The 11,280-nt window shown below is 39.5% G+C and overlaps 2 protein-coding genes across 2 annotated transcripts in view; one reads left to right on the plus strand and one right to left on the minus strand.

Moving 5' to 3' along the window:
- The window catches only part of LOC142378888 (FERM domain-containing protein 5-like), an 87,027-nt gene extending 80,707 nt beyond the window's left edge, over positions 1-6,320 (plus strand). The window contains exon 14 of the mRNA XM_075463853.1: positions 1,604-6,320. Coding sequence (XP_075319968.1) covers positions 1,604-2,193 — 590 coding nt within the window. The 3' untranslated portion in view covers positions 2,194-6,320. The remainder of the gene's footprint in view (positions 1-1,603) is intronic.
- Position 6,321: 1 nt separating this feature from the next.
- Positions 6,322-11,280, minus strand: wdr76 (WD repeat domain 76). The gene is made up of 15 exons (XM_075463867.1): positions 11,100-11,280; positions 10,791-10,910; positions 10,587-10,676; positions 10,382-10,474; positions 10,204-10,259; positions 9,873-9,990; positions 9,628-9,729; positions 9,363-9,400; positions 9,076-9,229; positions 8,766-8,924; positions 8,516-8,631; positions 8,275-8,373; positions 8,023-8,175; positions 7,873-7,926; positions 6,322-7,730 (listed from the first exon to the last, which is right to left on the minus strand). Exons 1-15 carry the CDS (start codon positions 11,136-11,138, stop codon positions 7,475-7,477), a joined length of 1,647 nt encoding a protein of 548 aa, XP_075319982.1. The 5' UTR covers positions 11,139-11,280; the 3' UTR covers positions 6,322-7,474.

Raw genomic sequence — 11,280 nt, forward strand, 5'->3', positions numbered from 1 at the left:
GATGTTCTTTGTGATGAAGTGAAACTAAGTGTTAATCGTGAATATTGTTCCATTAAGCTTTTGTCATTTTTTTTAATCAGCGCTTCTTTGCGAATTCTATTTTTTGGTGCTTCGTCCTCTTTGTTGTGAATCACTTGTTGTCGAATGTTGTTTGCTGTACACAGGCAGAATCCTTCCAGATTGAAGGAGCTGGAACAGCTCTGTCTTGAGAGATGGACAAAAATTCCTGTGGCTGCAAGTGTCTGACTAATACAGGCTGAGGGAAGCTGTTTCATCACAAAATATTTGCTAAACAAAATTTCCATTAAAATCTCCTCTATTATAAAAGAGAGGTTTACAGTATATGTACAAGTTTATTCAGTTTGCATCACTGGCTTAAGAACATGATAATAATTTTGCTCTTAAATCTGCTCTTTGAACTATTGGAACTGGCTTAGAAGCAGACCGTTATCAATCAACAAATACTGCAGCTGTTAACAGAAGCACTGTTCATGTAAGCCTGTGCCACCTTCATTTGTTGACTTATCATCACAGAAAGATATAGCCACTAATGATTACCATAACAACAACCTTACCGAATGTCGCATTTTTAAACCCAGGCAGCTTCAACTAAGTGCCAGGGTTGTGTATTTGGGGAGTTTTTGAGTTGGCAGTGACTTCACACACCTAAAGAAATGCTCTTAAGCATGGAAAAAGTTTATCATTTGTCCCCTTGAAGGAATTCCTCTGTCTGTTGAACTGTATCATAGTTTTGCATTAGAGAAAATTGTACTTCGATACCAAATCTATATTGGCTTGCATTAGATGATACTGTAGAAATGTTGAAATGGTGTGGGGGGTTATCGATTGGGTTCCACCGAGGTTTCCTTTTCACTGGACTCAAGTGAGCTAAAAAATAAAAAGATGTGAAGGGATTATTTTTTACAGCATCCCACCTTTACTTGTTGGTCCAACTTTTACAAAGCACTGTGTGTTTATGTGGTATCAGAGTATATTATTGTTTGGTATGCTTTCCATTATCTGCAGAAGTGTGTATGATTTTTGATTGTCTGTACATCACATTGTCATGAAGGATTTATTTTGATATAGCTGATTAAGAAAGTGTCTTTAAATTAGGTATAAATGTCCAATTGGAATAAACGAATCAAAGTTTACTGCAGCTTCACAAAAAACATTTTTGGTCATGATTTAAGAATTAATGTGTTAAATACTAAAAATTTCACACACATTTGTACAAGGATAAAGGAATGATATTTAAGCTTAAGCGTTAAAGGTGAAGTTCACTGTGGCATATTGTGTTCTGCAGAAAAATCCTCCCTGGCCATTGTTTAACACCAGAACTTCACCAGCAAACAAGTCTGGACAGACATTTGAAAAAACTGTAACCTGGCTTAGTAGTTGGGGCATACAATTGTGTTATGGTAATTTGAGCTCTAATCTGAGCTCTAACCATACTGCTTTTGTTGTTAAAAATCTCTGACATGAAACCTAACAAGTTAATTGGATCCCTAAGGTACCAGTATCATGATAATATTGCAACTAGCTCCATGATATTGTACAATAATTGTAATATTAATGATAAATGTTGCATCTTTGTTTTCAGGTTTGGAGTCTCTTCGAGACAGTGCCCACTCCACACCTGTGCGCTCTGTCTCCCATGGTGACTCCTTCATGCCTTCCAGGGGCCAGATGGTGGATGGCAGCGAGGCAAGCACGTCAGCAGTAATCTCCGATGAGGCCTACAGCCCCTCAGACAGCGTACTGCCTTCACCTGTGGCAGAGCATGGGATGGAGATGCCTCTGGCTCGTCACCTCAATGGCGCACCGTGCAGCATCGACGAGGAGAAGGAGTCAGAGGCAGGAGCGTTAAAGAAGGGGCAGGCAGCAGAGTTTGGACCCAGAGGGAGAGCGCTGGGTGTGGTCAGAAGCAGGCCGTCACCACCTAGTGATGTAGAGGAGCTCAACAAGTTCATCCTCAGCGTGCTGCGTCTGTTGCTGGTTACCATTGGACTGCTGTTCGCCCTTCTGCTGCTCCTCATCATGCTGACAGAGTCAGACCTGGACATTGCCTTTCTGAGAGACATCCGCAAGACGCCTGAGTTCCAGCAGTTCCACTTTGAATATTTCTGCCCTCTGCGGCGCTGGTTCGCCTGTAAGTTACGGTGGATGGGAGGTTTCCTCGTCAGCAAGTGAGGTGAAGAGAATATCCAGACTAAATGCTTCAACACGGGCCTCCACTGATGATGATGGGATATGTATAATAGACAGATTGGGAGATGGGGGGGAGGAGGAAAAAGATGGCAGCCTTGTTAATAATATCAGCTTGGCTTCTCCCAGAAAAGGAGTTTCTGTCACAAGCCACAGACTGCCGTGGTTATAATGTGTGACTGTCACTATAAAGAAAAGTTTCAATCACATTTTAATTTAGGAATTCAGGTCATCTCAAGGTATTTTATTTTTACATGAAGTCACAGTAACAGGGTTTAATTGAAACACTGAACCAACTCTGATCATTATTCAAGCAGAGATCATAGTTGCCTTTATTTTTCTATTAATTCATATGTTGTAACATTACCGCAAGACCGAGTGACCTGAATATGAGGTGTGTATTGCAGGGAGAGAGTTTAAGTAAAGTTCCCGATAGAATATAAAGAGGGATGACCTAGGTATAGAATCGAGCCAACTGTGGCATTTATGATGCCTTAACTTGACTATGGTCACTGTTAGGAGATGGATACGTTTGTTGGGGGTAAAGGAAAGTGTGAAACGGACAAGTAAGCGATACATACTGATTGCGGCTGGGTTCAGAGTCTGATGATCTTTGAAAATAGTATTGTTTTATACAGTTTTAAAGCAGGTGCAAATACACTTTATACACTTTCCTGAACTCTCCATATGTGGTATGAAATCTGCATCTGGTATTCGAATTTCAACAACTGCTAAAAATTAGCTGCAATAGCTTTATGACACATGCGTGATGTAGGGGCTGCCCGGTAAGTGGGTTTGATGGTTATTTTTGTTTGTAAGTTATCTTTGTGGTCAAACTTCTGTTAGGTATTTTCACGTGACCATTTTTGTCCAGACACTAAAGGACTAATTAAGCTGATAATAAATTATGGCTTGGTAAGGATATACAGTCATGTGAAAACAAAAGTACATCCTCTTTTTAATCCAAAGCTTTACATATCGGGATAAAATCTTTAAAAAAATCATGTTGTGAAAATGTTAAAATTAGGTAAATACAACCTTAGATGTACAATGACTAAGATAAACTGTGTGAAAAACTAAATGCGTACTCACTGCTTTTATAAGTATTAAAAAGCAGTTAGGTGCTGCTAATCAAATGCACTTTATGTATCTAGATATCTTAAAGGATTTTTCTTTTTGACAGACTCAACCTGAATCTTGAGACAGAGGTTCAGTTGTTCAAGTAATAATCACATGGAATTACATGGTATTATACAAATACAACAAAAAAATTTAAGATTTTATTGCCTCAATACAATTTATGATATTATTATTAATACATAATATCTGAATAAACCACAAGATTTCTGGAAAAATGTCATTTGGACAGGTGAGACAAAAGTGATGTTTGAAAGTAATGCACAGCCCCACCTTTGGCAGACCAAACACAGTATATCAGCTGTCAAGCACGGTGGTGGAGGCTAATGATTTGGGCTAGTTTTGCAGCCACAGGACCTGGACACTTGCAGTCATTGAGTCGACAATGAACATCTCTGTATATCAAAATATTCTAGAGTCGCATGTGAGGCCATCTGTCCAACAGCTGAAAAATGGCTGAAATGGTGTCACTCAGCAGAATAATGACAGCAAGCATGGAGGCTAATCTACAACACAGTGGCTAAATAACAAGAGAATCAAGGTGCTGCACTGATCCAGTCAAAGTCCAGACCTCAGCCCATGTCTAAAATGTTGTGGTGAGACCTTAAGAGAGCTGTACATAAACAAATGCCCACATACCACAATAAACTGAAGCTACACTGTAAAGAACAGAAGGCCAAAATTTCTCCCCATGTAGTGACGTTATCAGCTTCACATCATTTCACAATGATGTGAGACACTGACAGCTTCATTAAGAAAACGATAATTCCAAGTTATTGCCGCTAAGACATGGTTCTACTAGCTGTTTAATCATGGGGTTTACTTGGTTCGTACATTTTGGTTCCGTTTTTGCTTAATAAATCATGATAATGAGTAATATGCCACGTATTGCTGTTCATCTTAGGTTGTAGGCACCATTGAAAGACAGGAGGATTTTTTTTTTTTTATCATGTCCTGATACAAAAAAAAAACCTTAGAACGGAGAGGGGATGTACTTTTTTTCACAGCTGTAAGTAAGTAATGGAGGTTATAGGTTCACTGTTTATTAAATAGCAGCCAAATAATGATAGTACCGGCAATCAATCCCCGTGTGTGAGGAGTAGTTGTCACTTTGTTATAGTTACTTTTACTTTAGTTGTAAAAGTAATGGGACAATGTGAGCTAGGACTGTAGTAGTTGTCAAGTGTTTGGTTTGTTCTTTAACCCTCACAGTCAGTAGAAGGGAGTCACCTTGATGTGCAATAATGTTATCATGAATATAAAATACATAAATAATTTCCATTATGGTAAATTTGACTTTGTTTTAACATGTAAAATTCTAAAATTAGTGCTGATTTCGCAGGGTGTATGCTGTTGTCCAGAGTTAATTTTCAGTTTCTGACCCTTTTCCAGTGATTCATTTAACTGTTTTCAGATGTATGCATTTATCCGGAAAGGCTAAGTTTTAAGTAATTTTTCCATTTTGTACAAGATTTTTTAACAAAATCTTCATTGTGACTTTAACGTGTTTGAGTCATTGTTTTTTATATGTGGTTTTCAGCCCTGAATCACCTATCAGAGGGCTCAAGATAAGTTATGTTTACCTTCTGTACTGCAAAACTTCATCACCACACCTACCAAAGAAACCTCTGTTGTCTCATACGTTAGCATGTTTGCATCAACAGATGGAAACTCTTATAGTCTGCTGTCCTTCTTCAGCCTTATTACTTGTACTTTACAAGCTAGCCTACCACGTGTCACTGAAGTCTAGCGGAACAGAAATAATTCTAGAAATTTCCGTTGAGTATTTTTTTCTTCTCTTCAACGATGCGAGTGGTTGCTCAGGATAGAAGTAAGTGTAAATGCCAGTGGTAATCAGCAGATAGATGCTGTTAATGCATCCACTTTTAAGGTTCCTGACTGGCCGAAAGATTTTGTTTGCATAGATACTTCTAAGTAGTTAGGAAGGGTTCTGTATTTATATTATTTTAATGATATTAAAATCTTTCCTGAAAGAAATTCTCAGCTTTAAAGTGAACACAGAAAGCATGACTTTGAGTCCCTGCAGTGTTTAATGAGCATCTTTAAATGCTGATTTTATTTTTGCACAGGGTAGAAAACACCACAAGTATTAATAATTCTAATTTTACCCCCTTTAGTTCAAGGTTATATAAGGAATAGATATAGTGACTAATATATTTACATCTGTTGTTTTTGCTCAGTGTTGGGTCTTCATAAAAAAAAAAAACTGGCCACTTAAGGCAGACACTTTGCTTTTTATCTGCCTTTGTGTCCTTCTGTAATGATAAAAAAAAGGAAAATTACAGCTGCTTATATATACAGTGTATTTCAGATTATGTCATGATCAGATATTACCATGAACTATCAACTGATGTTTGTCTCAGTCTTGAAGACGTGCAACACAAAAATTGCCTGTAGATGCATGTGTGAAAGGAACTGTGGCCCCTGTTCCTGAGGACACTTATGGAATCTTAGTGTCTTATTATTTTACTGAATTTATAAAACTGATTAGATACTAATCTCATGTTTGTTAACAGATTTACCACCGTACACTCAGAACTTGGCTTTGGAGCAAGTTTTATGACAATGAAAGGGAAAACCGATAACTTTAGCCTATCAGGACATCAACAGCAGAAGTAGCATTTTTCTACAACCTGAATCTTAGTTGGTGCAATTTAGTTCTATACATGTATTTTTGTTTGTCATCAAACTATAAGTGATGCAGTGGCAAAGGCATGACAGGTTCTCTTACAATCAACTCTCGTTTTCATTTGAATGAGTCATGTCAACAGGAACAAGGCCTCAGACGTGCTCTCACCGTAAACTTCCTTCCTGTACCAAGGCCCTGCACATGGCAATGTCTCTGTAAGCATGTGTTCTGCTTTTATTACCTCCAGCCAAGACCACTTATTTCCAATCATTGACTTGAGACTGGTGTAATCTATGAATAAATATCATCTATTCTTTACATTTGACTGATAGTCTGGTTCCCAGTTTAATTTCAAATTCAGAGAGGAAGAAACAAGAAAAAGGCACAAAGTTTGAAAGACATCAATAGTGGAAAATAATGCAGCCAATTCCAATTATACCACAATGCTGCCATCTACAGGTGACAGTGATATTATCAATGAGGATATAAATGGAACTTAAATATTTAATATAAGAAAAATATTTATTCTGTTTGTTTCAGAAGCCACAAATATATATATTAAAAAAAAATTAAGAAAGAAAAAAGAAGGTGATCAACTTAACAAAGAGGTACTTTTTGCCCTTTAACTGTGGAACGTACAAACTTTACATAAAGGACCCCAAAGTTCTTCAGTTCTGCAAGTCATTTTGAGTAAAACATATTCAAACACTTGTATATTCACCCATTACTTAAGCAGCATGTATTAAGGTTTCCTCTAAATGATTAACTGAAAACTAAAGTAGACTCAACTTCAAAAGGAATGTATAAGACTGAAATTTAAATGTAACTGGGAAATGCAAAGTGGTTACGATCAGGCACCTCTGCTTGAAAATACATGGATTTATCCAAAAAACAATTGCTGCACAACATGTTATAATGGGAAAGAAGAGTGGCTGAGCCTGAGAATGGTCAGAGTTTGAGATGAAAATATCTACCTTAAAACAAAAACTAACACACTGATTTGATAGAAGTATAAAACATGAAAATAAAAGTTTTTCCTTTTTTTTTTTTAACACAAGCTGCATTAAATCCTGAGACTTGCATGGAAAAAGAGTTGAAAGCATTACAGCTGGACATTTGTCTAGCACACCTATTCCCTGACACTGACTAAATTCAGCAATAAATGTATATTTGTTGAAAATGAAACAGACAATTCTTACACTTGACTGATACTGTGTCACCCTACAGCACATGAAAGTTTATTATACAACCAAGTGTAACTTCTAAGAAAATGTCATACTGTCTGTTACTGTTATAGTGTGACCCTGCATTAAAGCTGTAGAGAGACAGAGGAAGCAAACAAGAGATTATATTATCCAACAGTAAGAAATTCCTCCACACATTCAGGGCTGCATACCCCACCTGTGGCCACACTATCCCCTAGTTTGTCCTAACCTGCTGAATCCAGCCAGGGATGCTGGTAAAACTCTGGTCTTCACTTCAGCTGGAGAAAACATGCAGGCGGCCTGATGCATTGCCGCCCAGCAGGGCATTCCTTGTCGGGTGAAAAGCAGTGACGGACAGCACTGTGCTAAGGTTCTCGTTGTCCATGAAGGAGTGCAGGGGTTGGCCGCTTTCGTGAAACACCTGCACCCTCCGAGGCCTCATCATGCTCCCCACAACAAAGCAGTCTTCCTGTTTGGGGTCCCACACTGCTGATAACTTAGACAGCCAGCGACCAGTATGCATGTCATGTCTGCAAATGCAAGTTGAAAAAAATAACAAATAAATCACGTTGAAACCAAGTTCAAGTTGCACAGTTCTCGAAGGACAGAATAACAAAAACAGCAAGTGATCCCAATAAAAGTTAAGAGTTGAATTGCGTGACTATACTGTACCTAATGGATGTCAGCAAGGGAGATTTACTGGTCATGGCAGATGTGTCGTATATCCTGTCAAGTTCAAAGAAACAGAAATTTAGGGAGATGTAATTTTCGATGATTACCAAATAACTAAATATCTACTTAGAAGAGCAGTGCTGGCCTCACCTTATGTGGTTATCCATACAGGAGGTGAGAACCCTGTTCCCACTACATGGGGAAAAATAAGCACTGGTTATGCTTAAAGAGTGACCATTCAGCTGAGAGACTGCTTGGCTTTTGGTCTTCTTCAGGCATCGGCTGTCATATATACTCACTATCCTGCAGATGAGATCATGACATCCGATTTAATAACCTCAAAAAGACAGACTGACACTAAATGGTTAATGGAAAAGAAAAGAAGTCATTATTCAGCCATACCTGCTTTCTGCCACTGCAAAGTACTGCATCTGGAGAGGATGGACGCTAACACAGCGCAAAGTCTTGGGGTCCAGTGAGTGGATGGACTCGTGCGAGTTTCTTCAGAAAAAAAAAAAAAAACAACATCAAACAATGCTCTTGTAAAAAAAGAAAAAAAAAAAAAAAGATTTAAAAACAACCGCCAAAAGCTCATTTAATACTTTCGATTTTCATCAGTTCAAGACATTAAGTAACGCCTCACCCTGGGGTCCGCCTATCAACGATGGAAACCTCTCCATACCAGTTCCCCACCACAAGTGTTGAGCAGTCATATGACATGAAGGCAAAAGTTTTCAGGCCATCGTCAATATCATAAACCTGGAAGAATGTTCAAACCTCTTTATACGTCAATTCTGGCAGGAACAGATCCATCTCGACCAAAGAAAGGATATTTGGCACAAATGTAATAGACAAGTGTTTACAACTCAATAGGTAAGACAAAAAGGTTTTACATCATCAAAGACAGCCTTCTCGACATCCATACAGCGCAGAGAGCCGTCATAGCTGAGGCTAAGCAGCTGCGTGGGATGAGCCCTGGAGAACGCCATGCAGCCCACGGGACGAGTGTGAGGCTCAAAGAGCAGAACGCCATCATCGCCCCAATCTCCACCCTGAAACAAACACGTTTAAATCATTAATATAAAGTTGGTCTAAGCTGATACAAACACATGAAACTGACAGCGTCAAGATCAGTTGCGACAAGCTTGTTTCTGTCCTCCAGCGGTCAAACGCCAAACTATTACTGGGGCAAAGAAAACTCACCAAGTTCCAGAGTCCCACTTTTCCCCACTTGTCTCCTGCAGCCATCAGCAGGCTGCTGCTGCAGGGGTGGAACGCTGCAGAGAAGATGCGGTCCTTCACCACTTTGACCACCTTATCCTCAGTTATCGTCATGTTCTTCAGTGCAGAGCGATACCTGGGTTCCGACATCAGTGTAGATTTGAGTGAAACTTGTCAATGTGTCAACACATTATGCTGAAAAGAGCTGTGGCATCTTTGTGTGCTTAAAGAAGAGCTAAATATGAAACAAAAAACCTTTGATATCTTACCCTTTCAAGTCAAATTCCATCTTTCTTGCTTTTGTGTCCTGTGGAAAGATAAACAGGTTCATTAAAACTCAATTTAGAACAATTACCTTGAAATTTAAACGTCTTTGTCAGCCTTTTCTAAGTAAGGCCTCTCCAAAATACCTCCAATTCTCTCCATCTTCTTTTTACTTTATTCCGAATTCGTGTGTGGGTGCAGCAAACCGTGTATGGAATCAGAGATGTAACGAGAACACAATGTAGCGAGCTGGAGAAAAATAACTCTTACCTCAGAGCAGAGCTCAAGAAGTTGTGAGGGCAGCTTGAAACCCTCTTCCATGTTAACTGGGTCCATGGGCAGAGGGCCATCGGGCTTCTTCACACGTGTATACTTTGAATTGAAATTTTGAAAAATAACTCAAATGAGTAAGAGGGGAAACAACAGAACCCCAGAAAAAAACAGCTAAAAACACAGTAGTAGAACTTCATGAAGTGAGGCATTACTGACGTATGATTAGATCTATAAGTTGGTACCTGTTCATAGACGAGTGTCCCCTTGGGTTCAGCGGGAAGTGTCAGCGTCTCTGCCTCTTTTTTTTGAAGGCGCAGGGATTTGCGAGCCGGCAGCACTTCCTTAACAGCAGCATGCGGCCTGCAAACACAGATAATTAATAGATTTGCATAAAGAAAACAGTTTATGTCCCGTTTTTTTTTATTTTTTTTATTGAAACTTGAGCAGTAAGATCCTCACATGACAAATTAAAATGAAGCCAAAACTGACTGCATCTGCTTCTAATCAATTCCACCAAGTGTTACCCAGATCCTAAATAGGGATGAGTATCAACAGATAGGTAGCCGACTGTACCTCAAACCCCTCTGCGACGGCTTCGGTCGAGACAGCTGCTTCACGTCCTCAGTTGCCTTTTGACATAGAAAAGCATAATAATTGATACCCGTCCTGTCTGTTCAGTCAGCATGAGAATCAAACAACTGTGGCTGTGGGTTGGTCATAATGCATTGAGAGCACACATGTGCAATACTACCTGGAGCAAGTTAATAGAAGACAGAAAAGCTTGGTTCTGTCGGATGTTCTCCAGGCGCTCCAGTTCGTAAGCAGAAAGTCCTCCGGATCCATCCTGTTACGTAAAGATAACACACAGATGTGTGAGGAAGCATGTTGGTGCGGGAGTTTGACACACATCGCCTCGGGTTAGTTGCAAAACAATCGTAGAGGGATTTTTTGCTTACAGATATATGTTCCACATCACTGTTATCAACGTCCTCCTCATCCTTTGGTCTCTTGTTCTGGCCATCCTCTTCTATAAAATCTTTAGATTTCTATTTAGAACAATGACAAACAACACATTAACAAATACATAAATGAAGCAAAAAGCAAAGCGACTTGCTCTCCAGTCACATTGTTTGTATGCGTTGTTGTTAAGCCTCTCCTACCCTTTTCTTCTTGGCTGTCATGTCTGTTGGGTCTGGAGAGTACTTGAGGCATTTGGGTGCCAGAGCGCTCCGGGAGGACCGTCGGACTGTTGCCTCCTCGGGATTCTCGGGAGTCACGTCCTGCCAGGTGAGCATCGTTAACAATTAACAACCGGCCGCTCATACAACTTTCCCACAGAAGTCAATCTTCACTTATTACAAATCTTATGTATAACTGTTACATCACCCTCAGTTAGCTTTCAGACTTAGCTAATGTCAATTAAATTTGGCAGCTGGGTTTTATAAACAAAGAGCAAAACTTCACCGTACCGTCACTACAGCAACTCGTTTGGATCGTCTCGCCGCCATTTCGGTAAACTCACGCCGGAGAGTATCTGTACCTATGTGAGAGAAATGCGGACGATGCACGTGAATCGTACAGCTCCCAGCTCTGCTCCTCTAATAATTGAAGGGGAAATATTGGCGCCACATTGAAGAAATGTTTTGTAAC

This window comes from Odontesthes bonariensis, chromosome 1 (genome assembly GCF_027942865.1).
Source record: "Odontesthes bonariensis isolate fOdoBon6 chromosome 1, fOdoBon6.hap1, whole genome shotgun sequence".
Lineage (NCBI taxonomy): Eukaryota > Metazoa > Chordata > Actinopteri > Atheriniformes > Atherinopsidae > Odontesthes > Odontesthes bonariensis.

Excerpts from the sequence above, each read along its gene's own strand:
- wdr76 (XM_075463867.1), bottom strand. The coding sequence starts at position 11,138 with ATGGCGGCGAGACGATCCAAACGAGTTGCTGTAGTGACG. Across the intron at positions 9,730-9,872 it reads GGACACTCGTCTATGAACAG|TATACACGTGTGAAGAAGCC; the intron begins GTACCAACTTAT and ends TTCAATTCAAAG. Across the intron at positions 7,927-8,022 it reads TGTATGGATAACCACATAAG|GATATACGACACATCTGCCA; the intron begins GTGAGGCCAGCA and ends TGAACTTGACAG.